At 45.2% G+C, this 27,691-nt stretch overlaps 3 protein-coding genes across 6 annotated transcripts; 2 read left to right on the top strand and 1 right to left on the bottom strand.

Moving 5' to 3' along the window:
- The first annotated feature begins 570 nt into the window (after nucleotides 1–570).
- FICD (FIC domain protein adenylyltransferase) lies at nucleotides 571–2,981 on the top strand. Its single transcript, XM_009482772.2, has 2 exons — nucleotides 571–956; nucleotides 1,906–2,981. Exons 1-2 carry the CDS (start codon nucleotides 665–667, stop codon nucleotides 2,979–2,981), a joined length of 1,368 nt encoding a protein of 455 aa, XP_009481047.1. The 5' UTR covers nucleotides 571–664.
- Nucleotides 2,961–22,982, bottom strand: SART3 (spliceosome associated factor 3, U4/U6 recycling protein). 3 transcript variants are annotated; one of them, XM_075719169.1, is made up of 20 exons: nucleotides 22,806–22,982; nucleotides 21,749–21,875; nucleotides 20,562–20,666; nucleotides 18,946–19,130; nucleotides 17,797–17,902; nucleotides 16,915–17,039; nucleotides 16,278–16,433; nucleotides 14,981–15,119; nucleotides 14,451–14,558; nucleotides 13,961–14,038; nucleotides 13,704–13,762; nucleotides 12,460–12,569; nucleotides 12,059–12,171; nucleotides 11,568–11,644; nucleotides 11,003–11,171; nucleotides 9,805–10,256; nucleotides 8,973–9,125; nucleotides 7,159–7,346; nucleotides 6,355–6,531; nucleotides 2,961–3,049 (listed from the first exon to the last, which is right to left on the bottom strand). In XM_075719169.1, exons 1-20 carry the CDS (start codon nucleotides 22,980–22,982, stop codon nucleotides 2,995–2,997), a joined length of 2,859 nt encoding a protein of 952 aa, XP_075575284.1. In that variant the 3' UTR covers nucleotides 2,961–2,994. The 3 variants fall into 3 exon arrangements, with proteins under 3 accessions (XP_075575284.1, XP_075575285.1, XP_075575286.1); XM_075719170.1 differs by lacking the exon at nucleotides 2,961–3,049 and having other exon boundaries at nucleotides 5,132–6,531; XM_075719171.1 differs by lacking the exon at nucleotides 2,961–3,049 and having other exon boundaries at nucleotides 5,132–6,531; nucleotides 9,805–10,253.
- On the top strand, nucleotides 18,651–25,829 carry ISCU (iron-sulfur cluster assembly enzyme). Of its 2 annotated transcripts, none has more exons than XM_075719174.1 (5): nucleotides 18,651–18,689; nucleotides 23,715–23,828; nucleotides 24,093–24,203; nucleotides 24,813–24,891; nucleotides 25,278–25,829. In XM_075719174.1, exons 1-5 carry the CDS (start codon nucleotides 18,651–18,653, stop codon nucleotides 25,373–25,375), a joined length of 441 nt encoding a protein of 146 aa, XP_075575289.1. In that variant the 3' UTR covers nucleotides 25,376–25,829. The 2 variants fall into 2 exon arrangements, with proteins under 2 accessions (XP_075575289.1, XP_075575288.1); XM_075719173.1 differs by lacking the exon at nucleotides 18,651–18,689 and adding an exon at nucleotides 23,554–23,637.
- The last annotated feature ends 1,862 nt before the right edge of the window (nucleotides 25,830–27,691 follow it).

Below are 27,691 nucleotides of genomic sequence, written 5' to 3'. Positions count from 1 at the left end.
GCCTGAGGGGAGAGGGAGGCCGGGGGGGAGGTCAGGGGGCTGCGGGCCGGGGCAGGGGCCCGGACAGGGAGGAGCTGGGGGTGAGGGGGGCCGGGCTGGGGGAAGGAGACTTGGGGCGGGGGGGAACGGTGCTTCAGGAGGAGCGGCGGCTGAAGGGGAAGCGGTGGCGTGGGGGGAACATGGGGGTCTGGGGAGGAATTTCCACTCCGGGAGGACGCGCAGGAGTCTGGAGCCTCTGGCTTCGGGGGTCGCAGGCCTGGAAGCTGGGGGAGGGAGGAGGTGGGTAGCGGTGCCTTACGTGTAGGGGACAGAGCTCCTTCATCCCTGCAGAGCCTGGTGCCCGTGCTGCTCATGGGCGTCAGTGTCTCCTGGTGCTCCTGCTGTCGCATTAACACATAGCGGATCCCATAAGGATTCGTGTTATGCTAAATACTGCGCATCCCCTGCCCCGATGTGCTTAGAGGTAGCAGGGAAAGGTGGGTGCTTGGGATAACCCCTAATAGCCGCGACAGTAACCCAGAGCACATATGCCCAGGTCCACTCAGGTGCCACGCCTCCAGCACCACGCCTGCCCGGTGACACCGAGCTCTGGCTAAAGCTGTTTCTGTTCCCAGGTGGGAGCAGTGGGAAATGAGATGTTCCTCGTGTCTGCGCTGGAAGCAGGATGAATCTCGTGTCTATGGCGACAGATCCCGAGCTGAAATGGATAACCCTGTGGGTCCGCGTCAGGTGGGCGGCCGTGCTCGTGCTCCTCCTGAGCTCCCTCGTGATGCTGTTGCTCCCGCTGGCTGCTGTGGAAGACCAGTGCCACGCAGTGCTCAAAGGACTCTCCTTCCTCAAAAGTAAACTGGGCGTGGGCTCCTCGGGGGTCACCAGATACACAGGACAAACGACCGGACTGAGCGTGACCTCCAATGGGCTGGAGCTGCTGGTGCTGAAAGGCAAAGCCTCCCCAGGTAAGAGTGTCCCCGGGCGGGCACAGGGGAACAGCTGAGTTGCTGTATAATAACAGCCCGCATCTGGAGATCCGCACCCCCTACCTGATGATCTCCTGTACCCCGTAATGGTAATGAACTCTCACTGCCCAAATGCAAATTAACATCAGCTGTAAATGACCCAGAGGTCAGACGTGCTGTCACCAGCCTGGCTGCCAGCAGCAGCCCGACTGCATTCCATTGCCCCATGCTGCAGAAGGGCGATGCGCTGGCATTCTCTCAGAAGTTTTTTCCTCATGCTTTTGGTATTAGTAAGTTCTGTTCTGTAAGTAAATGGAATATGGAGTGGTGTTTTAATACACAGTAACCTGGGATACACAGCATTAATCCTGAAATCCTGGCTGTCATAGAACAGCCTTTCTGGCAATGACAGGCTGCAGTCGTTGCCTTTATTGGCCAGGGCATTAATTTGGAAAACATTCAAAGGAATCATTACAATTCCAGCACTGTATCTTTGTTCGCATTAAAGCTATTCTTGCTGGGAAGATGTTTCATAGTTCAGTAAAAAAACGGATAGAAATGCTGTTAGCAGCTGTGAGCCGTGCTTCTAGCAAGAGCACTGGCATTATTGCCAAGAGAATGTATTTAAGATTCTGTGTCCTCCCACACAAAGCAGCCTGGTGGCCAAAGCAAGTTTTGCCGGGATGGCCACGCGCCTGTAGCCAGCTTGAGCCGTGCTGCTCACAGATCCTTCCTCACCACGCTTCCTGCCAGGAACAGCTCTGCTGCCGCGTACTTGGCCTGTAAATGTGGCATAAGCCTCTGCACTTGTAGCCCAGCAAAGGCTGGAATACAAGTTCTCTGTTACAGTTCTTATAGACTGGCTATATTTAATATTGGTGAACAGTGGCTGTCTCCAGAGGTTTTCAGTAAACTCATTACCCTGTTATCTGTTATTGTTGCATTTCAGAAGTGAAGTTAGAAGCCAAAGCGGCTCTGAATCAAGCCCTCGAAATGAAGCGCCAAGGAAAGCGGGAGAAAGCCCACAAACTCTTTGTGTACGCCCTCAAAATGGACCCTGATTACGTGGATGCCCTGAATGAATTTGGTATCTTTTCTGAAGAGGAAAAAGACATTCTTCAAGCCGACTATTTGTACTCCAAAGCACTAACCATTTCTCCTTGCAACGAGAAGGCTTTGATCAATCGGGACCGGACACTACCTTTAGTTGAAGAGATAGATCAGAGGTATTTTAGCATTATTGACAGCAAGGTTAAAAAAGTGATGGCAATCCCCAAAGGCAATTCTGCCCTGCGCCGAGTGATGGAGGAGTCCTATTATCACCACATCTACCACACGGTTGCTATTGAAGGAAACACTCTGACACTGTCAGAAATACGACACATCATTGAGACCAGATACGCTGTTCCTGGAAAAAGCTTAGTGGAACAGAACGAGGTGATTGGCATGCACGCGGCTTTGAAGTATGTCAATACCACGCTGGTATCACGGATAGGCTCCGTAACCATCAGCGACATCCTGGAGATACACCGGAGAGTGCTGGGCTACGCTGACCCGGTGGAGGCAGGGCGGTTCAGGACTACTCAGGTGTTTGTAGGACATCACATACCACCGCATCCCCAGGACGTTGAGAAACAGATGCAGGAGTTTGTGCAGTGGATTAACTCGGAAGATGCCATGAGCTTGCACCCTGTGGAATTTGCTGCGTTAGCCCACTACAAGTTGGTTTATATCCATCCATTTGTAGATGGCAACGGAAGGACCTCGCGCCTGTTGATGAACCTCATACTAATGCAGGCCGGCTACCCACCCATCACAATCCGCAAGGAGCAACGGGCCGAGTATTACCACGTCTTAGAAGTAGCCAACGAGGGCGATGTGAGGCCCTTCATACGCTTTATTGCTAAGTGTACTGAGACAACTCTGGACATGTTGCTTATTGCCACCACAGAATACTCTGTGGGCTTACCTGAAGCAGATGGTAGCACTGCTGGATGCAAACAAACTATCCCCGTCAAGACTTGAGGGTTGTGGGCTTTCAGGAGCCAATGAACGCGTGGAAGAACAGAATGCCAAGCCACTCAGTATTCCTGCTGGGAAATAACTCGACAGGAGGTGTCACTCTTTAGCATTTCATTTATTTAAAGTGTCTTACATTTGATTAAATTAATATAATTTATTTATATACATTATGCCAAGCTGAAATATGAACTGTTGATGTTGACTGTGCACTATAACTTGCTTGTGCTACTGGAAGGAGGTGGGGAGAGGAGTCAGAGGGGCTCAACAAGCTGAAGAAGAATTTAATTTCTCCTTAAAATTCAGTTTTGAGAAGCTGCTTCAATCACAGCCCTCACCTAGTCGGTCAGCTGCATTGTCTTACCTTGTCAAGGAGCTGCTAGGCAAGACAAAGTCTTAACTGAGTTGTTGCTTTTGTGTTACCTCTTCCCTGTTAAAAAAAAACCAAAAATGCAACCCTTGCAGTAACAGTGCTCTCCCAGCTGTGTTAAGCAGACTCTTTCCTGCCAGTCATGCAAATTTGACAGTACTGATCAGGAAGGAGGCTAAACTCCAGTTCTGCAAAGGCATCTCTCCCCTCTCGTGTCTGTTTTCAGTAGCACTTTGCATGTTCACTTTCAGTTGCCTTTCCTAGGGTGAGTTTTGTACAACAAGTGGGAAGTACTTGGTTTAAGATTACAGATGATGTAACTGGAACAAGGGAAGAAATGCTCTCTGACTTATTTCACAGAACTGTGAGGTGCTTTTGTTGTGTTAGGACTACCTGGTGCTCTGAGGCCTTGCCTTGGACCCCACCTCATCAAGCAGGATCACTGGGAAACTGCAACTGTCCTTATACATTTCAGTTCAGGGTTTGAAAAGAGCTTGCTTCTGCAGGGCTGTAGGCAGAAAAGGTTATTGTACATAACTGAGACAACCTTTATCAGTTGTGCCAACTTGGTAAGAATGTGTATAGCAAGTTTGCAAAAAACTTAAGTTTCTTCAATCTGCACAAGAGAACTTTTCACAATTAATTACTAGGTCATGTTATTACTCTGATAAATGCATCAGGAATCACACAAGGCCTTTTTGTGCTGCAGTGGCAGTTAGCGTAGAAACTGGAAGCTGTTGTGCAATTCGAAGCAGCATACCTTATCTTTGCTTTTAAAGTAAGAGCACCTGCAGCCTAGCAGAGAAGGATAGCTCCCTACACCCCTGCCTGCCAGTTGTGTAACAGCATAATTGATCCCAACACCTCTAAGTTCAGAAAACTTCAATTCAATCCAGTTTAGAGTGCTGTTAAGCTTCAACCCTTTGCAAAACAGCATAAGCCGTTAGACTGTCCCAGGCCCATGTTAAGTTTCTTCCCTTCTAACTCTCTCTTACCTGCAAGGTAGTTAGGACACATTTTATACAAGCAGACAACAGGACAAGACTGGGAGTTGCCTATATGCTACAGCACCACTCCATGCTTATGTACTGATTACTGCTGACAGGGAAAGCAAACAATAAATGAGGAAGGTTGTTCTGTCCTTACAAAGTGTGCTTATTTTTCTAGCGCAAGGTGAGTATAAACAAACTCTGCACTTTAGAGCTCTGGGGGGGAAAAAAATATGTTATTTTAGTAACAGATTAATAAACTATTTTAATATTAAAGTCTTTGTTTGGAATAGGCTGGTCTCAAAACACTTTTCTGCTGCAGTGAACTAAGTAGTCACAGGTCAGTTCATGGAATAGCAAGTTACATGGCACACACCCTGGCTTCCTCAACTGCGTGCAACTGTACCGCAGCGTGGGCGTCACAGAGGGCTCTGAAGCAGCAAGTCCAACCCCAGCAGCCAAAGGAAACTTAATTCATCGCTAGTGTCATGTACATACAGGCATCAGGGCAAGGCCAGCCTTAGCATTCCCACCCCACAAATCAAAGCTTCATATTAAAGTGTTATTAGAATGTTTCTAAGCCGATTTTCAGATACAATCCCATTGTATCATCAGTACAATCCTGGACGGCTAGCCCACGCGCCTGGCACAGAAGAGGCTGCACACCATCCTGCGAACAAGCACCGACACAAGTTGGTCCCTTGCTGTATCACCACAACTGCCGCTGTTAGGTGGTTCAGAGCTATGTAGCAGACTCATCATTTCAAAGTAAAGCCAAGTCAAATCAGCACAGAATGTAAGCGCTGAAAATAGTGTTTATTTGCACAAGTGAACTCGGTACTGGGGTCCCCCCTCACATTCAACCCCTGCACGTGTTGACTTCCAGAGTTAGCAGCTGTTTTAGTTGACAAGCAGCAACATTTTTATCCAAGATCATGTACCAGATTATTTTAAAGTCTGAGGTGACTACTGAAGTGGTTTCAGGATATTCATACTAGATGGAATAAGCTACTTAAAGGTTTGTAAGTGACACTGTGATTCTCAGTACACCTGAGAGGCGAGGTACATCAGTATTACCCAGCTGCCATAGGATAAGTGCAATTCTAACACCCACATTTAAACAAAAGCAACAATATTTATAGAAAACCTTTGAGAACTTGAGTTTAATAAACCAAGGAACGTCAGCTTGCACTTCACATTTGTACAAAACCATACAGAAACCACCTGCAAAAGACATATGAGCTAGCTAGCAAAAACAACAACCAAAAAAAAAAATGGTCCTCAGCAACAGCATGTACAGCTTTTATGGGAAACAAAAATTACCAGATCTAAGTATTATCTTATGACACTTAAAAATAATAGTTTGAATGTCTTTTACAAATACACAATATAAAAAACAGGTCAACTTGAACAGAACATTAACTGAATACATATATATGTATATTTGTGTATATACATATACACACGTATGTATAGAAACTCTCCCAATACTAAAATAGGCCATTGTGGTGAAGTTACTAGCATCTGCCATTTAACTCTTAATGGAAGGAGATGAATGTCCCTGTGTGTGTGTGTGTTTGGGTGTAAAATGGGTTCGTTGCCAGAGAGAATGACTGCAATCACAATCTGAACTGACCAGTGGAGCTTGACAAGGTTATCACTAGGCTTTCACATTGCATCTCATCCGTTAACGAAAGAGAAATATTTGTAAAGTATTCATAAAACCTGATGTGGCATCCAACCTGTACAGGAAGTATTTCCCCCCTCATTACCCTCAATATGAGGAACCAATATAATGCCATTTTACCAGAACATAGTATGACTCTTTGCTCTTAGAAACAGAGGAAGAAACTGGATTTGTACCACCCTACACTGATCTCGATGAATGCAGTAGTCCAGAACAGTATTTACACATGATTGTGACTGGCGTTCTCTCCTTGCTAGCATAAGGACACAACATGGCTTCCATAAAGGCATTTCACATTTTACCAGACACGCTGATTGCAGACTTTTTGCTCACTTTTTCAGTAGCATCTTGGCAAAATCAGCATTGGACATCTTTTTAGGCTCCTCGGGGGGTTCGGATGAAGTTGCTGGTGAGTTCTGCACCATCCCATTCTCAGCCTTAGCCACAGGATTACTCTGGCGCTGTAACGCACGAGGCATCATTGAAAGCTGTGTCCTTCCCTTCCCTCGCCTGGAGAACAAAAAGTGGCATTTAAAAATATCCTAGTGCTCTTTGAAAATACTGTTTTAGCTTGGGGAAAACAAAGAGGACTTTGTTCACTATGAGGAACACTGCTTTAAATATTATTCCTGCCATTTGTTTTAGTAATAAATAGTGCAAAGCTTTCAGTGGGTGCCCTTTGAAACAGTATACCCAAGTCCTGGCAGAAAGCAACTGCCCAACAGTCCCCAGAAACTGCAGCTGCATGTTTATCTATAGGGCAGGTACAATACAATGCCAGTGCAACGGTAAGCAGCAGGAGCATGCTAAAGATGAAAGAGCAGCCTTAAGGCTTGCTTTGAACAACAGCTGGTTCTCCAGAACGAGAGGACATGGAAGTTATTAGTGCTCAGGTGCTAACATCAGATCCAACGGGATGTCTAACACCTGACACTCTCAGTCACTACAGACCTGTTTCTATTGGTAACGTAAAGAAAAATCTGCTTTTCCTCATCAATGCAGCAACCCAGATTTTTATAGTCCAGCACCTTTTAAATGTTCTCTCATTCTAGAGAAGTTTCCTACATTGTAGCATACACAGAAACCCAGTATTTTCTTTTTAAGCATTGCCAAGCAGTCTCCCTCACTAATACTTACGCTCCATAAACCTGTCGGGGTACTGCAAATTGTGAGGCTCTGCCTGCCTCGGGCTTGTCTGGCAGCTTTCGGAGAGGTGGGTTACTGATTGCCACCTTGATGACATGTTCCTTAACTGTCAGGCCATCCATTTTCAGCACAGCCTGCGAGGCCTGAGCTTCGTTTTCATATTCCACATAGGCCAGGCCCTAAGTAAGGAAAAGAGGTACCTACATTAGTTTTGGTGCTTCTTCCTCTGCATGACAGCTTTTGCTAATAATTTGGCCAACTGATAAGAAAACCATACAGAAAGCAGACCTAAACATGGCTAAGTCCTAGTATTCTTTAGCTAAAAAATTCTTATCCACACAAGTCTACAATCTGCATTTCTTGACTCTTATTCACAATGCCCTAATTTGTGGAAGAGGTAAAAAAAAAAAAAAAGGAAGAAAACCAAGATCCCAGTAAAGTAAATCTCATGAAGTATTGCATCAGTGGCAAGTCTTCACTTCTGAATGTGTATTATATGTATATCCAGGCCGAATCTAGTACAGGACAGATCTGGATTCATGGCAGAAGAAGAGATGAATCAGTCATGGAGCTGAACAGAAAGATCCACACAAACTCGCCTGTGATTCTTCACTAAGCTACAACTTGTACCTAAGGAATCAAGTCTGCTAACATAGGGCCATTGTGGCCACCTTGGTTTCAAGAGCAGTAAACCCCATCTTAAGCAGCTCTAACAGAACTGACAGGCACCGTCTCTAAAGAGACTGGTAACAAAAGCGTTCTTTGCAGAACACAAATCCATGTTGACTTCATGAAGTAACAGCTGCTAGCTGCACCGTCAGAAATGGGGTCTTATTTCCAGCAAATGGACAGAAGGGCCCCCCCCAGCATCTGCTATGGCAGGCTCCTACAGCGCGTATGCCAGCTAGTAGGCATCACCTCCCAGTTCTATTATTGTTATTCTTCTAAATGCCATTCAAACACTTAAGCTGCATTCGTGGATTATCCAGTTTCACAGGAAACACATCAGATTTTATATAACATTCAAAGTACATTTATTTCTACTTTAGGCAGAATCCCAGCTCAGACTAAGCTGAGAGCATGGCTTGCAAGACTTGGGGTACACATGGAAAGCACTCATTACAAGGTATGCCTGCAGCAGGAACTATACTTGGAATATTGCCAAGAGCTAGAAAATACATTTTAAAAATACATGCACATCAGCACCAGGATGGCACCTATTAGAAATGCCCAACATGCAGACATGACTGAGGTGTCAGGTAGAATGTTGGCAGAGCAGCAGCTAGTTTAGAGTCTCTTATTTAACAAGGAGTCATTTATTCCAGGATAGAAATAATGAGCCCTGTCAGAGAGAGGTGGCTCATTTCTCACTGGCAAATCTATTATGGCAGCAGGTGTTATGAACAGTAGCCTCAGGAAACTATAGAAAGGAAGGAGGGGAATCAGTTATACCAGGTGAACCCTATCCAGTCAGTTTTTTTAAAAGCAAATATTCTTTGCAGACTTACTAAATGCCTATTTTTACTATACTGGAAGTGCTGTAAACATCTTCCCCTTCATCCCATTTATATCACACATTTTTCTTGTGCAATTTAAGAAGTATTTTGGAAAAATTCCTCTTCCCCTCCTAATTCTTATTTGTTGGCACAAAGGCACACTGGGCTGTATAAATCCAAGCATTCCTACAAGTTTTAATGCCAAGCCAGGTTGGCAACTTTTAAAATACAAATCTTACTTTTTGTATCCAAACCTCACAAAAAGCTTCTTTTTGAAGGATTTCTTAAGAGTGCATTAAAGATGCCTACCTTGGGTTTTCCAGCTCGGTTGGTGACCAGACGAATGTCTTTCACATTCCCATGTGCTTTACACACATCTTCCAGCTCTTCCTTAGTGCAGGAAAATGGCAAACCAGATATAAACAATTTATGTTTCTCCAGTGTAGTGCTATACCTGAACACCTGAAGAAGTGAAAAGACTGTTAGATACCAAACCAGTCAGAGACTCCAAGGATTTCAATCTATTACACTTCCAAAAGCTTATCAGAGTACTTCGTGTTTGTGTGATACAAAAAAAACCTTCAAGTCATGAGCAGTATTTTGAAAGATATTCGCATATAAACATACAGGCACAGAATTACTTGCAAGTCCTTAGTGTAAGAACCGAGACGCTTCTCAACACCTATGTCTCCTTCACAGTGAGAAGGGCCATTGGTAATGTCTTCTTGCTCAGTTGTCACTATCTGAACCATTAAGTTTTTTCTGTACAATAACTCTGTATCATCAGTGGCTTTCTGCATTACAACTGGTATCTAGTACAGACCATTAACAAGAACCAGTGGGTTGTGTAATAAATGCCCACAGCTGTATGACTCAACCAAAGAGATACTTTACAGATTGAGATGCTCAAACAGGAACCTGGGTACCTCACACCATTAACAAGCTGGTTTATGGCAAAGTAACATAAAATGGAAGAACTCCCAGAAAACAGCTTCACTGCTAAAGACATAACATTACCATTCCAAACTAGCAAAACATGAATTAATTAGATGCAAGCCCTCTGGAAGCAACATATTCTGCTAGCTTTCCTATGCAGTCCCGCTGTTCAACCTATTACTTAAAAGAATAAAAAAAAGTTTACCTTAAAGTCTGGATTCTTGTTCTTGTCAACACATGGAGAAACAAACATTGGCCTTCCCTCCACAACTTTACGATCCAAGCCAAGAGCTTGGAGAGCAGATTTTTCTTCCTTGAATTCTACGTAGCAGTAGCCCCGGAAAGTCCCCTTGTTGCTGAATACTGGACGGATTTCTGCTACCTCCCCACAGCTCTCAAAGAGCTCTTTCAGTTTCACTTCAGGATCTGCCATGTTGTAGGAAAGGTTGCTGACAAAGACCGTGACATTATCTTTACTACTGTCATGTAAAACTTTGGGGATGTCTTTTCGACTGGTAGATGCCTTTTCCTTTTGGTTCGCTGGGCGATCTGGCTTTTCGGGTCCGCTTCTTCCAAACAGCCCAGTTTCTACTTCCATGTCTTCTTCAGGAAGTACACCATCACCATCTCCCTTGTGTCTCTTGCTGGGCTGCTCTGCTGATTAATGAAATTGAAAGCCTTACTAGAAAAAAATTACACCATTTCATTCACCATTGAAATTAAGCTGTCCTCCAATACCACTATGGAGTTTGGAAATGGCATGTGAAACCACAAATAAAGTGACAGGTCTTAAAGACACAAAATAAAAGTCTCCCTCAGGTTTTTAAGAATGAGTAACAACAGATTATTTGTCTAAGACAGCAAGTATTTAGATGAAAGCAACAGGGATATTTTTTCCCCTTGTTTCATCAGTTACAACTACTGATTCACATTTTTTGCCTAATGGGATTTTTTTTTTTTTTTTAAAGTAAAACACAAAAATGTAAGAGCTCCCAAAATTCCCAGGGGCAGCAATCTATTAAAGTCTTCTCTTACCACCTTCCAGAAGACTGCTACAATACTGAATAACCCAATTTAGACACACGCCTGAGTATCATTTGATGAGTTAGGAAAGTGACTTTTTTTTTTAAACAAAGAAAAAAAAAAAATCACTATTTCTCTGAAATAAAAGCCTAAAAAACGCTACAGAAGCTCTTATAAACACATACTTCTGGTGATCAAAAAACCATTTAGTCTTGCTTTCATTTCACTACCACAAAGATCTCCTAGGAGAAAGAGACCCTGAACAGACAGCAGCTCTGAAGACACCAGCAATGGCACTTCCTCATCTGCCTCTAACTGAAGGGGGGCAACCGATAACCCTGTCACCAGACGTCTGAAGCTTCAGTATTTTTTTTTTTTACCTTCTTCTTCTTGTCCCCATTCACCATCATCATCATCATCTGCTTTGCGCTTGTCTCCAATCCTGGTTTTTTTAGCCTTTTTGGAAGCCTTCTTTTCTGCCCGAGCCTGCTTTCGTTGTTCAGCTTTCTCCTCCTCTTGCTTTGCCAGAGCAGCTTCTTTCTCAGCAGCCTACAAATATGGAAGATTTTTTTCTAGTGACTGCAGATTGCAGAGCATTCTTACATGCTATTTTCTAGAGTGCTGAACCTGGCAGGTTTTCTCCTAAGCTCCATGAAACACAGCACTAATGGGATCATCATTTAAAGCACATCTCAATTGTTTGCTCTGGTAGCATTCCTGGAGTGCACGATACTCTTGTATCCATCCAATGGTAAAAAGGTAAAAGATAAAAAGCATCAAAAGACATTAACCATAGTTTTAAACCAAAATCAATAGTTCTGAGGCTTTAAGACAATTCAGGCTTCTCTATGGGAACCAACATTAGAAATCTGACATTCAGACAAGCATGACCTTAACATAGGTATTTCCTATAAACTGCTTAGGTAGTTCACAGAAAGTTCTGACCTTTGCTCTTTGTTCGTTAACTCGAGCTAATCTGTTTTCCGTTTTTTGAACAGCTGCATCCCAATCTTCCAATGTTCCTAAAGGATTAAAAAAAAAAAAAAAAAAGCCTTCTATTTAGCTTTCCCATAATTTGAAAATACAATTCTGGAAAAATAAGTCAATCAGTTCATGGAACTTGCTCTTAATATTAACCATTACACATTAAAATTCTAAATATAGCAAATAGCCTTCAAAGAAAAAGAAAACAAAACCCAAGCAGGCAGAAGCCTCTCATTTATAATACAACACTCCAACAAAGCATGGAAAAACCCAGTCATTTCAGCAGGCTCCAAGTCAGGCCAGAAAAGAAGAAAAAAGAGCTGCTTGTGTATACTACAGTAGTGGAAAGAAAATAAGCCTTCACCAGAACACAAAACGCTAGATCAAAATTCACTCTGTATCATTGTACACTAACTAGACTTGGTAAAATGAGACAACGTGCAGTTAGTTACCTTCTATTCTCTCCAGCGTGAGCAGCACCTCACAGACATGCTCTGGATAGTCACTTGTGCACTGCACAGCTCGATGCAAGGCCTTCCTACAGTGCTGAGTATCACCATGAGCTCTGCAGTAGGGAAACCACGGCAGTAAGGAGCCAATCCTCCACATCAAGATTACAAAACAGGACAGTTAACTACATTCTACTCAAATGTTTTCCCTCCTTCCCCAGCAGACTCATACTACACGTTGTTGCTGTAATACTTCTGCAATATACTGCAGAGCTGCTCTAAGAACCTCAAAAGCATATTATAAACCCATATGAAATATACCCATGCTAAGCATCTAAGTCTTGTCTCACACAGATGAGGAAACTAAGAAGTTAATTAACTCTTCCAACCAGCCAGGCTCTTACCTTTCTAGGTTATAATACTCCAGCCACATGTTAGCATATTTAGCATTTCCTTTAGTCATAATGTTGTCCCAGAGTTCTCTGGCTTTCTGCATGTTGTTACATAAGCGGGCCTGAAACAGCATCAAAAGTACTCAACATAATTCAGATTTGTTTGCTCAACACCATTACCCCCCTGCCTTCCCCCCACCCCCAACACAAGAAACCACCACAGATGATGCACACAGACCCACCTGCTCCTTCGAGCGATCAAAGTGAACACCTAAAGCAATCCTACTACTTGGGTAATATCTCCCTGCCCACCGGTTGCATCAATCTTGGTTTCTGGCTCCCACATACATTTCATTTCAGTCATTATAAAAAAATTAGATAGTTGCTTCTGAATTTTTTCTTTTGTCATTATTCATGAATGTACCCAATAGAGCACTTAAACACAAAGTCAGTTCTCAGCATAAGAGAAGTGCTTAGGAAAGGGAGCAGGGGAAGAGAGGAAATGGATTAAGACACCCAAGCGGGATTCACCTGATCTAACTGTAGCGCTACATGAGTACGCTAGACAGCTGACTTATTAGAACTGCTTCAGCATAAGCTGAATCACACCTGGATGTACCCTCTTTATCCCTCCACTAAGCAGACAGAAAGTAAGTAATTCAGATTCAAGCCCACATTGTGCAGGAGGATTACAACATGTGTGACTTTGGCAAGCCATCCCATGCATTACGCCCAGAGAAATTATAGCACAAAAGTAACATGACTTATCCTGATTTGTATGAGCCTGTGGCAAAGGAAGGAAAATAAAACATCCACTCGCAGGCAGTGACTGTACCAGCACATTGATACCTGTGCTAGTTTGAAACTAGGTAGCGTAGGCAGCACTAAATTAGGCAGGATTCAAGGGAGTTTAAAGACTTGGTGTTCAGTTCCAAGCCACTGTGGCTAGCCCGCTAACCAAGTTACTCACAGATCTCTGTACCATACTGCAGTCATAGCAGTATAAACATGCTAACAGTCCCAACAACTTTCTCAAAAAGAACACCGTTTCTTTCCTGGGATGTCATGCTTCAAGGCTGAAGCTACACTATGTACTTGACCAGTCCAGACACAGGAATGGAAGAAGAAAAATTTACTCACTGAAGTTACCAGGACAAAATGCCAAAGTACAAGAGGATTGCATTCTGTAATTGGAATGTTAAAACGAGCAATTTCCTCTAGTCTAGCAATTTAAATACAGCAGACAGAAATATCACCTCAACTCTTGCCCAGTTCTGCATGATGGTGCAGGATGGATCTCCACTTTCACTGAATCCTGTGAATAAAAATACGTACTGTTTGTGAATGGCTCTTGGAAATAAAGTGTTTATTAAACAAGTACTACATTGTAGATGAAGTGTTTATCTGTAGCTTTCTTAAAATGTCAAAGGCAAGTTAAATACTGTGTGGAGAACTAGTCTTATAAAAATTATTTTGAACAAGAGAAAACAGTATATTGGATGATTTAACTTACGCTCTTCTACTTCTTGTTTCAAATACTCCACAGCACGTGCAAATGCAGACCGCAGCTCTTCTAGTTCTTTACTTGAGTCTTTAGAAAAAAAAAGAAAGAATTGCCTTAAAATAATAATTTAATTTTCATCTCCCATCCACTGAAATATCTTCTCTAACACCCACAATAATTTCATTTTGGGCAGGGGGGGCGTGGCAGGTAGCCAAAGTTTTTTACTTCAGTACAACTCACTACATGCATAATAAACAAAAACATCAAGTACCTAAAATATAAGGCAGGGCATTTTTGCAACAGCACAATCTATTCTGTCAGCAAGGAGCTGCTTTAAACCAACTAAGTTCACATATTTTATAAACACTAACTGGCCAGAAAGTAATTTTTGTGAAAGATAGGAAACTACTGTTAAATTTTTTTAAAAAGTAATACCACTGTTTCAGAGAGGTACATAGAAAGCAGTTTAAATATTTATTCACACATGTATCATATATACCTTGCGTAAAATCCACCCTTCTTCTCAGGTAATCAAGATATGCCTGCCAGATTTCTACATAGTCCGTTGCCTGAATAAAACCTGCATTCAGAGCTTTTTCAAACATTTCTGAAAGAAATGGGGAAAACACATCCACACAAACATATTTACTTTTCAAATATTGACAAAATTAGCAAGCTACAGTGTATAGCACAAAGAAGTATATACACCTTACATTTCTAGAAAGACAGGAAAATAGAAGGAATCTTACATATGCTAAACCACTTTAGGAAGAGAATGTAAAAGCCAGTTTAATTCAGTAATGTTCATGCAAAGCTGAAGTAAATTGCTTGCTCAGAACTGAAGCTGCTGAATGAAAGCAGCTTTGCCCTAGAAGCACGCTACTGTACATTCCCTCAGCATTAAGGCTGTTGCAGCAGGATGAAAACAAATCCTACAGCATCCTACAGGTCACCATTTGTCACACGCTATTCAGAGTGCAGAGTAGTGCTGTAGTGCAAGGAAGTCGTGCCGAGATGGTCCTTCTTTACCAGAAATAATGCCGTGATCAACTCTATGCCTCTCCATCGCCAAAAGGTACCGAATCCACAGCCCAACTGTCCAGGGACAGTTCCTAACAGCACGGTCATGAGCAGACAAGACCAACTCTTTCACTTTCAGCTGCCGGTCCTGAAATAATCATACAACAAAATTTTCAGTTTCTATTAGCCAGAGAGCCCATCCAAGACATACCAGCTTATAAAGAGCCAACACCTTAAAACAGTACTTCCATTTTACATTTGAAAAGCTAAGAAAAGATGGGCATTTTAAATTCTGTAGTCCTAAAAACCCAGTCCTAAAAACAGCTTCAAAACAAAAGATATGCTCAGGAGCAACACAAACAAGAACTCCGTGTCATATTCAGTCTGCAATACCTGTCTGCTTCTAACCAAGCCAGTCAGGTATTTTCTGCCAATGAGAAATATAATAAAGGCACCGACTAAATTCCCCAACTGTCCGTAGTATGTTTAGAAAAGGGGAGGAAAGAATACAAGAAAGAGGGTTCGCACACAGCCTACTCAAGGGAGGCAGGCACTGTTCGACCCACAACCTGCTGTCTCAAGCTGGCAAGATAAAGACATGATACAGCAACACAGCCTAGATAAGTCTCCCGTAGCAAGTTACACTGATCTCTTAATAGACCACCCTTTTGTCTTGTCCACATGAAAATTCTCCCTCTCAAGTTCAATATGATTTTCAAAGTGCACTAACTAGCCCACACGTAAATACAGACTAAACATCTGGGTTTGCTTTGGCTTGTTGGGAAATTAGTTCTTTGTTCTCCACTGTAAAATACTCAAGAGAGCACTGGCAGCCCTTAAACAAGCACTGTCATTAATTTATCTGTGTCTCCTGAAGGACAGGCAGGCTCCCCAGTGATTCAGACAGCACTGAACTGCTTTGCCTACAAAAGCTAGAAGGAGGGACATCCTCAGAAGCAATGTCTCTGGATGACTAGCTACCAGAGACAATGTCAGGGCTTACAGTACAGCTGGTTACACCTAGTCAACTCTGCCAGACATTGCAAGCCTTGATGCCCACACCCAGTTTAATTCTGCAGAGAAAACACACAACTGGAGGAAGAAGTGAGCAAATACTCACTTGATCAATAAACGCACCACTGAAAACAGGAAGAAATCAAAGGTGAGGTCAAAGTCAGTTTCTGAAGAGTTTGAAGGTTAAGGGAGAGGACTGAGGTAGAACTCACTGGTCATTTCGTTTACCAGCCACCAAGATTAAAAAAAAAACAGGAAAATAAAACCACAAACATCTAGTTTTTTTCCTTACCAAATACTGATTGTAGCGTGCCCAAAGATCTGGCACAAGGCAGTTCTCAGCCAAAGCCCTCTCATAGATCAACTGAATGCGAGCTGGATCACCTGCTTTCATTTCAAAATCAATGTAAGCTTGATATTCTGCTAGCTTTGGTGTTTCAGCACCCAGCTATAAAACAAAGAGATACAAAAAAATTAAAATCTTCTGAACAAAGCATGATTCAAAGAGTTCAACTGTTACTCAGAGTAGGTCTCATGCAAAATTTCACACAGGAGCTTGGCCTCTAAATATCAACAGCTTTTAATTTTCACATATCTCCAAATACCACCCTGGTTCTGAAGCCATTCAAATCCCTGCTTTTTATTCCTCTCAGCCCAGCATGCTCATCAATGCTGGAAGAAACAGCCAGAGTACTCATGTGCACCTTAAGGTGGCCCGACACAGTCAATAGATTCAATAGTTTACAGTACACCCAGTTGTGGGGCTTCTTGTCTCACATTGCTCACAGCCTGAAGAGTCACCTACCAATCCACAGCTGCTTTACCTCTGTGACTAGAAAAATAACAACATTGGGGTGTGTGTGGGGGGGTAAATCACACCAAGCAATTAATTCTTTAGTTTTAAAGCAAGGTATAAGTAACAGCATTACCAGTGCCTCTTCATATGGTTTACACTTCTCCAATTGCTGTAGAGCTTTTTTGTAATTCTTTACTATTGTTTCTGGTATCGGATCTTCCGACCATTCCTCATATTCAGCATATGAAGCCTCCATATCTATTAAAACAGACATGAAACCCCATCAATAACTTACTGGGCTAAATAATTAACATTCAAGCTCTATTTGATTGTAATGTATTTGTATTTCTCTTTACACTTTTGTATCTTAACTGTCACACTACCACATGCTTATAGGGTTCAGACACTTCATCTTATACATTGCACTACAACACAAACTTGGGACAAGTTATATTAAAGCTACTGATTTTGATTTAGAAGACCGAAGTGGCAAGATTTTCCCAAGGCTTTAAAGAAAAAAAAGAGACCAACACAAATTCTTTCAATATGCAAATGAAGAAGTCAAAGAACCATGTTTAACTTTCTCCTATAAGCAAAGCCACAAGAAAAGGGACTCAAGGAGTTTAAAGAATGAAGCAGATATAGCAGAATTCTAACAGTCCAGTTGTCAGCATGTACTATTCCCTACCAACCAAGGTTCTTATGTAGTGATTGTCACAGCTGAATTCCTAGTTCCTAACAGTCATGTTTTGTACTCATCACTTATAAATAGCCTCAAATTAAGTACTGAAGAAACAGACAAACCAAGTTTCAGTTAGTAAGAGTATTTCTGAACAAAAGGGATCTATGCATCATTCAGGAGGCCCTAAAGACAGGCAAATGTCAGTGATGAAAGAATTCACAAATACTACAGCTGCAGTTTGTGAGGCTCTACCATAAGAATAATCATGACTAATGCCTGGATCGCCATAACATGGCTTATCCATGCCATCTCTGCAAGTGCACCGGCTCTTACCTAACAGCGGGATCCCCAGCTGGCGCCTGAACAGTGTGTGGATCTTCTCAAGCTGGCTGCAGAGCATCTGCTGCTGCTCAGGCGATGGAACGCTGCCAGGAGCTGGCTACAAACAAAAGGATTGAAATTTAATCAGTCCCCTCAAGCCTGAGCTGATGAACACGATGGGGTATTATTTATGGGTTGGGGGTCTGGGCTCCAAATGACTACATGATCCTTGAAGAACAGACACAGCCAAATTGCATTTCAGGTCACTGCTGTGAAAGCTAAAAACTTGGAAATTGCTAGACTCAGAAGCTGGATGAATGTGAAAAGCATTCCCCACTGAAAGCTGACACATGCATAGGGAAATAACCTGGAAAAAAAAAGTAGTAGTAAGCTGCATGTGATCATACCATTTCACAAACCCACTGGGCTGCCAAATAGTTTTTCAATAAATCCCTGGTGTGTGCACAGATGACTTAAAACTTCCAGCTTGCTTTCTGTTTGTCAATGAAAGGATGTTCTCCCACTACTCCTTTGTTAGAGCGTATCGTAGAATGGTTTGGGTTAGAATGGACATTTAAAGATCATCTAGTTCCAGCACCACCCCCCACTATGGGCAAGGACATCTTTTAACTTCCATATCTTATGTAGCAAATGACAAAAAAAATAGAAATATTCACATTCTGGCCACCTTGTGAAGGTATCTTTCCCAGATGTCCAACAGTATGTTCCAGGGATAATATACTATCATCCAAAAGTCACAAAAAGGGTGAAATAATGAGTTAAAAGCTGGAGTAGAATACAGTCTGGAAATACAAACATGACTGACTATGTGCAAAAACATTCACTGGCAAGAACATTGTTTCTTAATGAAGCTACTCAATTTAAAGCTATTCTTGTCAGTTCAAGCTAAAGAAGCAAACTGAAACTTTGCTTCTGGATATAAGATTTTATGATCTTATTTAAACACAAATCCATTACTATATCATCTCAATACACAGAATGTTTTTCCCAGACCAAAGGGTCAGTTTCCATAGCTGAAAAGAAACAGCTGTGCGACACTACAGCCTCTTTTCTCAGAAGAGATTGATGAGGGGGCAGCACAAGATGACTTCCGAAACTACTCAACTTGTTCCTCACAAGAGCCCAGGAGACTGGCCTTACCTGTGCCGTTTCCAGTATGGCATTCTCAAACTCGCGGTATGCTTCCCATAAAGCTGTTCCTTTTGTCACATGCAGTCCAACCGCAGTTAATGCTCTTTCAAATATTGAGCGAACTTTCTCAATTCCTCCTTCCTGACCAATGCCACCAATTGAATACTGGGCATATTCCAACCAAATTTCAGGACCTGAACAAAGTTATGAGAAACAGATGACTTAACCTCCTCAAAGATAAAAAGGCATCTCTCTGCTTCCCAGACACCACAAATAGACCAACACATGACTATTTTCTTTACCATCCAATGTAGTAAAGAAAAATATTTTATTCTAGGCTCTTGGTTCAGTACCAGCTGCTACAATTGTCTTCTGAAGGCAGTCACTCTTGTGGTCATTACTGACACAGACTGACTCCTGTATGCCATCCCTGGTACACAAGCTACATCAGAGATGCATCAAGAGCCCCCTAACAGCAACCTGACTTTTCTTCAGCACATGTACAGAGCTGGGACCACAAAGCTGTCGCTCTTCTACAGAACTCAGCTTAAAGTAGGTCCTTCTTCTCTTTCCAGGCTCCTGTACTTGCCTGTTCAGCAACTGCTTAAGCAGCACAACTATGAAGGAGGAGGATTTGCTAGAACCGTGTTAGCTGCCTGGCACCTCTCCCACCAATAGCAGCACCTGAGTAAATTAGGTTCAGGGACCCCCAGCAGAGACTATCCAACCAATGGATGTCAGGTTGCACATCTCAGGCTCCAGAAGAAGTCTTTCCAAACCCCAAGTGCAATCCATCCAGCAGATCCAGAGGATACTCTCTCTCAGTTCTTCATTTCTCCATTCCTTCTTCCTGAACGATCACCAACACCCTCTGAGGCCAGCTATGCTGGTGCTGTAATGTGACACTTCGTATATAGCTTCTGCAAGGGATTCACCTCAATGCTAACAAGCCCTCTCTGCTTCTTCAGGCTTCACGTTTTCAGCACCTCACCACAATACCCGAAGAGCATGCTGTCACTCAGTGCTTTAAGCTAAAAGTTTTAAGCTACGGCTGCAGGCAGCTCTTGAGAAATGGAAAGACAAGATGCCATGTACTTCCCTCACTTTTAACGAGGACGATCAGAGCCTGGTACCCTTACCTACTTTGTAGGGTTTCAAGACGACCATCTCACAGACGGTAACTATGTTCTGAAAGAGCTATCATATAGTGGAAATGGCAGTAAAGACAGCACTAATCAACACAGAAGACAGGAGTAGAAATGAGCCTTTTAAAAGCATTCACTTTCCTCAAAGAGCGACCTAAAGAACCCATTATGGGTAATGCAGAAAGCGTTCCCTAACTGAACGCAGTACCTGCTGCCTTTGGAGATTAGAGAAGTGCGAAATGTGCACTTAAAACCTTTTACAACATTTGTTTAGAAGATCTTAAAGACTGCAATAGTACTTAAAGCATTGCCTTTGAATGGCCTTTAACTCCAATGCTTCAGAAAAACTGAGGATCACTTCGCACTAGTATTTTTGATCTAATTTCTGGATTATAACAGAAGGAAGAGACTTTCCTAGAAAAAGAATGCCATAACCTGAATGCAACACAATACATTTTATAGCACATATTAACAACTTACAGATGTAGTCTTTCACAGCTCTCTCAAACAGCTCATAAACTTTCTCTCGCTCAGAGCTTTCAGAAGCCATTTTTATCTCATCCTTCAACCAGTCCAGCCAAATTTCTGAAAGGAAGAAGTTTCGAATACATCACCAATGTTCAGGAAGAGTAAGTTAAATCCACTTGTTGAATTTTTTATGAGAGTTTTTGGTAACAGACTTAAAAACAGAAGAGGGCCAAGGTGGAGAAGGGAGCAATTTTAGCCTCCACAAGTACTCACAATTAATTTAAAATAAAAGTTCGGGAGACACCTTTTCAAATTAGTACTAAACAAGCGCACGTCTATTTAAAGAGAGCAGAAGTTGCAAGCAGCAATTTATCAGTACTGTGGGCAGAGGATCAGTATGCACCAGTAACCAAAGAGCCATCCAGAGGTACACCTTTCCTCACACTTTTACAAGGAACAGTAAACGGCTTTAGAGGCTGCAAGTTTCCACGTGCATAGAAGGAAACCTTCCCTTGCCAAGGCTAAAAGCACACTGGCAGAGCAGCCTCTGCAATATTTACATCGCCTCTGTGTTATGAATAAAAAAAGAAACACCCACTTCAAGGGCTACCTGCAACTTCTGCCAACGTTGTATTGCAAAATTTAACTTTTGGCAGGAGTTTGTCTGGGCTCTGAGTCACATTCACTGACTAAGTGACTGGAACCGTTTCAGTGCTGCCATCCCACAGCTGTATGTTACCAGCCCTACAGCAAAGGCAGCACAAGCAAACATATGCCTGCCCCCAGGCTACAGCAGGTCGCATCCTGGCAGGGACTGCCCCCAGCTAACAGACAGACAGACCCGCGACTGGAGTCGCTGGGCACACACAAACACCCACACACAGCAGTTCCACTCTACCACAGCAGCCTCTGGCAGAGGACAGGGCAGGACAGCACAGTTGCAAGTGACAAGAACTCGAATTCCTGCAGCAGGCTTGCTACCCTGCATCTGCCAGAGGCCAAGCTCCATGCTGGCCATTAACACCAGCAGCATTCATAATTTAAAAAGTCCCAAATCTGTTCTTTTAGGTTTCTCTGGACTGGAATAATGTTGTTGATGCCTGGCACAAACATATTATTTCACTACTGAAACAATGGTGTTTTATGCGGATGATGCTTAAGCAGCATTGGCTGCAACGTGAGCAGAAGATGCTCTGTACCTTCTGTAAGTGGAAAGAGTTCACTCATCTTCTGGCGAGCTCTTCTCAGCTTTACCAACTCTCCCTCCTGGCGCAGAAGCTTTATCAGATCCAAGTGACAGTTATAGTCAAAAGCATTGATGGAAAGCTTTAAAAAAAAAAAAATTTTTTTTTCAAAAGCACTGTTGAGTGACAGACATGAAGAAATCAGAAACCATTTAGCAGAACAGAACATCATACTGTCTTTTGGGGCATACAAACATCATCATATGTTCACATAACCCAGACAACACCTACCTTCCTGCACAGAGTTGTGCTAAACTCCACTATTGTTTGCAAGATGCTTTCAGGTCATAAGCAGACATTTATAAAAAACACCTCCAAGCTTAATAGAGCTTTAAAGTTAAGCTTAGAGCTTAGCTTACAGTTCTAAAGGTTACTGCTCAGCAGTGCAAATACCAGCACCAGGAGTACAGCAGCTACCGGCTGCAGAAACAAACCCAGGAGTGCTAAATGAAGAGAGCCATCTTCAAGGGAGCCAAACATGGTTTAATCTCTTCAAAGACAATAAAAAACACCGATACAGCTACCAAAGCTTTTTTTTTAATGAGTACAAACTATTAGGGCTCTCATCTCCAACTTCCCTCTCAAAAAAACCCAAAACGCCTAGTTTCCACTTCAGACTCCAAACATTCACATCTTGACAGTTCCCAGCATCAAACTACACGAGCAGCCATAGATTTCCCCCCTTACCGCCACAGCCACTCCAGCACGCAGTCACAAGAAGGAAGACCCCACGAAGGCCGGGTCTCGCCCCACTCCGAGGTTTCCCGGAGAGGAGGCCTCGGATCTCCGGGACGAGCCCTCCCCACAGCCCCGGGGCCGCTCTTGGGGCCAGGGCCGTGGCCGCGGGGCGCCCGGGCCCGGCGCGTCTCTCACAGCAAGGCGGGCGGGCCACCCGCGCAGGGCCCGGCCTCCAACACCGCTTCCCCTGGGCCAGGAGCCGGGAGCGGGCGGAGGCCGCGGCACTGCCCCACCGCCCCCTCCCCACGCCGCCGCCGGCCCAGGCGGGCCCCACCTGCTCCTCCAGCCGCTGGATCTCGGCTTCATTCTCCTTCTCCTCATCTTCGCCATCACCAGACGAGTCCGAGTCACCCTCATCCTCCGAGTCGCCCCCCGACTCGGGGTCGCCCTCCGGCAGCCGCTTCTCCTCCTCCGCCGCCACCGCAGCCGCCTCGGCTCCCGCCGCCGCCATCTTATGCAGCTCCCTTCGCAGCCAGCCGCTCTCCGCCGCCTGCCGGGGCTGTCCCCGCCGCGCCTGTCTCGCCGCCGGGCACCGCCGCCGGGCGACCGCTGCCAGAGGAGGGGCGAGCCGCCGCCCGCAGGATCCCGCGCTCGGCCGCGCACCGGGGCCGCGCTGCGGTGAGCGCCGCCGGGGCCGGACCCCTCGTCTTCCCGGCTGAGACGCAGGCGGCGCCGCGGGCAGCCCGGGGCCTGGCTGTCAGGGGACCCTCCGAGGAGGGCCGGGGCGCGCGCGGCGCCGCCCGCCCGCCATATTGAGTGTGGCGGCGTACATGCGCCGGGGGTCGCGATAGAAACTACGTCGTGATTGGAAACAACGTTTATTTATCGTTTTAGCGACAGCGCGGTTTTTTTTTTCCCGCAAGTGGCCCTTCAGCGCTCGCCCCCTTCGCACGGCGGGGCAAAGCGTGGGCGCCCGGCGGCGCCAGGCCCGCAGCAGCGCGGGGGCGGGCCCGGGGGCGTGGCCGTCCCGCGCGAGGCTATAAAAGGGCGGCGCGGGGCCGCCCCCCGCAGCCAAGCTTAAGATGGCGGCGCTGAGGGTGGCGGGGGCAGCGCTGCTGCGGCCCGGACGTGGGGAGGCGGCGGCCAGGCTGGGCTACCACAAGAAGGTGAGGGGCGAGGGGATGTGGGGGGACGGGATGGGACGGGACATGTGGTGGCTGTTGGTGACGCGGTGCCGTGGCAGGTGGTGGATCACTACGAGAACCCGCGCAATGTCGGCTCCCTCGACCGCAACGCCAAGAACGTTGGCACCGGCCTGGTGGGCGCACCGGCCTGCGGCGACGTCATGAAGCTGCAGGTGACCTTGGGGACCCGCTGGCACTGGGGGAGGGGGTCGCCTGGGGCTGCTGCACGGCCCCAACCCGCCCCCTTCCCCTCAGGGGTGCGGCGCGGCCTTCCCTCATACCCCCGGCCCTGAAGTGTTCCCTGGGGCCCGGGCAGGTCCTGTCCCGCTCCCGAGGGCGCGGTGGAAGCCAGGGCCCTGTCTGGGCCTGAGAGGGGGGGCTATGGGGGGCCTGGTGGAGCCGAGCAGGCTGCTGAGGTGTCACTGACGCTCTTGCAGGTGGAAGTGGATGAGAACGGGAAGATCGTGGATGCCCGTTTCAAAACTTTTGGTTGTGGGTCGGCGATTGCGTCAAGTTCGCTGGCGACAGAGTGGGTTAAAGGAAAAACGGTAAGGGTGCCTGTCAGAGTCAGAGGTGACACTGCAGAAAGCCTTTAAAGCTTCAGACCTGCTTGTGTTCTCTGTTGGGAGTGCGTAGGAAATGGTGGCCTAGGAATCGCAGTACTGATTTTGTGCAGTCTGGTACAGTAGCGTAGAAAGCAGCGACTGTCAACCCTGTTAGTGGTCTGGCTTCTAAAGTAATAGTTGCCTTTTCCAAGAACCCCTATTAATCTGCAGGGAAGTACTTTGTGTCTTATCCAGAAAGCAAAAACATGCCCATGATCAATTATGAAAAAAGTTTAGTTATGCTGTGTCTTTAGATTATTTATACTTCTTTTTTCTGACAGACAAGAAAGGCATTTCTATATTATGATAAAAGGTAAGCATAGAACAATCCTGTCAGTGGCACTGAGTCTGTAACATGTATGCTTTGGTTCATTCCCACCACTGCTTGGTCTGAGACATTCCTTAATTCTGACATCCTGCCCCTGGCAGTTGAGATATTTTTCTGTGTGGATTCTGTTGGCTCTGGAGCCTTAAAGCACTCTTACAGCAAATGCCTTTGTAGGCAGTGTTGTACCTCACATGACCAGTGACTAGACACTAACTGCGTTTCAGGTTGACGAAGCGTTGAAAATCAAGAACACGGATATTGCTAAAGAACTCTGCCTTCCTCCAGTCAAACTGCACTGCTCTAGTAAGTAAAGGACCAAATGGTGAAAGTTCAAACACAAACTTGTATTTGAGAGGGAGACTTCTGGGAATAGCGCAGATGCTTCTGAATATTGTTTTCCAAATAAAAGGTTCTGCACAAGGAACAGCTAATCTTGGCCTGCAAGAGAGACTTGCTTATGTTCAGATTTCAGGGTTATTTTAAGAGTTTTCAGATCTCTCTCATCTTTTGGACTCTGTAGGTCAGCAGACTGACAGTAAGTGTTTGGATTCTGACATTCTACTTCTAAGATGCTGACTGGTGCTACCTGCAGCAGTGGTCACTGCTGGCTGCTCTTTTTACAGCATCTTTTGTTCTAAACAATTTTTTGTTGTCCTTGAAATACTTAAGACGTCTTGTTTTGTTTGTAGTGTTGGCTGAAGACGCAATCAAGGCTGCCTTGGCTGATTACAGGTTGAAGCAGGATCCAAACAAAGAAGAGTCAGAGAAGAAAGCAAACAACGCCTAAAATGACTGTAAAGCTTGTTCTCATTCCACTTAAATTTGCAGTGCAATTATTCTAGCTATTAGTAGGATCCTGCGCACTACTAAATGAAGCTGTAAAATACGCACAACTTATGCACAATGTGTCACTGTTCGTGTGTGTACAGCCACTCTTGTAGTGCTTACACGACTGGGATGTGGGTGTTTCGGCAGCCTGTGTCCTGTCACGACTGTGTTTGAAATCTTAGAGTGAAGAAGACTGCTTAACTGCAGAGAACTCGGTGGCTTCTCTGGAGAGAGAATCCTGTTCTGGTACTGGAAGGGCTGCACTTTTTTGGAAGATGTATAGTTTCGCCTAATACTTTACAGGATTTAGAGGGAAACGTTGCCTCGGTCTTAATTTTTATGTAAGAACTGCAGATCAGTCTGTATGTCAGTGCGGTATACAAATGTGGGGCAGCGTATCTGCCCACAAACTACAGCTGTGTTGGAGTTTCATTTCACGGTCTGTGCGAGTTCCTCTTCTCTGGGGTGCCGGGATGCTTCGGCAGGCACTAGAGGGCACTGGCAATACGCTGGTGTCACCCAGCAAGTAGCGGCTGGGTGCTGGGTGCCACCGCTCCAGGAAGGGCAGACCCAGTGCTAGCAGGGCTTGCATCTGCTCGCATCCTGTCATGACTAATGCTTTTTTTTTTTTAAGCTCTCTCTAGAGGAACAGTCTTAATTTTGGGGCGTCTTCTATAAGAATTCAACCCTTGGATTGGCCAAGTACTCTTGTTAAAAGAGAGTAAATACACCCTCGGGGTTTGCACCTGGGAGGGGGATAGCGTAGCTGGGATGCAGAGGTGAGGGGGAAGCTCCCAGGGATGCAGGGGTTGGTCTGTGCCCTCTGGGGATGATGCTTCTGCATCCCGTGGGGCACAGTTCGGCTGAGCTTTGCCAGAGGTGTGGGTCATGGAGAGAGCGTGGGTGGTTTCGCCTACTCGAGGATTTGCAGGCTGAGCGTGTGAGCTGGCTTGCTGGGAGCTGGTGGCACACCAGTGTTTGATAATTAAATGTTTTGTCATGATCTGGCATGGCTTGCCCACTGTGCTTCAGGCCACCGTGTTCTCCCATGCCTTCTGGTGGTTGCTCTTTTCCAGGGGAGTGTTTCCATCAATTTCCAAAACAAACAGAAAACACATTTGAAAACTTTGCCTGCTCTTAAGATTTTAAACCACCCAAGAAACCTTACTTGCCTATTTTCATACCTAAGGTGTTTTAAATTAAAACATTAAAAACCACATTTAAAAATAAGTGGCTCATTCTGATATATCTGTCTGCAATTGCTTGGTGGTTTTGTTTTGTTTTTTTTTTTTTTAATGCAGAGCAGGCCATGTGTTGTCACTGCTCTGGTTTGTCGCTCACAAGGCTGCTTTTGCGGTACCTCAGCCCGGCACCACCCCGTGTGCCGGATGCTGGCCCTCGGCACGGCCCCTGTCTCCTGCCGCCCTCCTGCAGCAAGGAATGTGCCTCGCTCCCTGGGAACAATCCTGTGGTTTCCCAGTTCTTTAAAAAAAAAAAAAGGGAGTCTTGGTTGACTTTGGGGCAGAATGGGCTCATTGTGCTCATTGAGAGCCCCTTGGCAAAATGCAAGAGGGAGATAAAAGCCAGCACGCTCTTCCAAGGGGAAAGGTTGTCCCAATGCAGGGACATGGGGACACATCCCTACCTGCCCCATGGCTGGGACAAAATGTGGGGTTAGAGGGATATGGGGTGGCAGGGATGCATGGATGCATGGATACGGGGATGTATTGCCTTCCAGGTTCGTGTGCCATCCATGCCAGGCGCAGCTGTGTCCCTGTGCTGTGGCGTGCAGCAGCACCGCAGCCCCCCCTGCCCTCGGCTGCAGGGTGCAAGATAAAGGTTTCCCAGAAACGGCGTGTCAGCAAAGAGATTTTGTGGATGATAAGTGTGTTCCCCTGGCTCCCAGGGTTTCACCCACACACATAAACTTCACCCCAAAGCACGGCCAGGCTGACTGCACCTGCCGGGCTCTGGGGGCATGCGTGGACCCTATGGGGCTGGAGCCAAAACCGGCTGCGTCCCAACACTGGCGCAAAGCTGGGAGGGCCCTGAAGGACTGGGGAGCAAACAGATACGGGGACTGTGCCTTGGCCACCCCGCAAGCTGCAGAAACACACAGGAGAGGAGATCTGCGTAGGAAACGTCTTTATTACTAGCTGAAGGGGTTAAGAAAATAAGGCGGAAGTTCTGCTGGGCTCAGGGCTGCCCTCAGGTCACGGCTTTGGGGCAGAAAAATGAAAGGACGGGTCCTCACCACTCAATCCTCTCCCCTTCT

The sequence above is a fragment of the Pelecanus crispus genome, chromosome 11, assembly GCF_030463565.1.
Source record: "Pelecanus crispus isolate bPelCri1 chromosome 11, bPelCri1.pri, whole genome shotgun sequence".
Lineage (NCBI taxonomy): Eukaryota > Metazoa > Chordata > Aves > Pelecaniformes > Pelecanidae > Pelecanus > Pelecanus crispus.
This window is presented reverse-complemented; position numbering and strand designations above follow the sequence as displayed.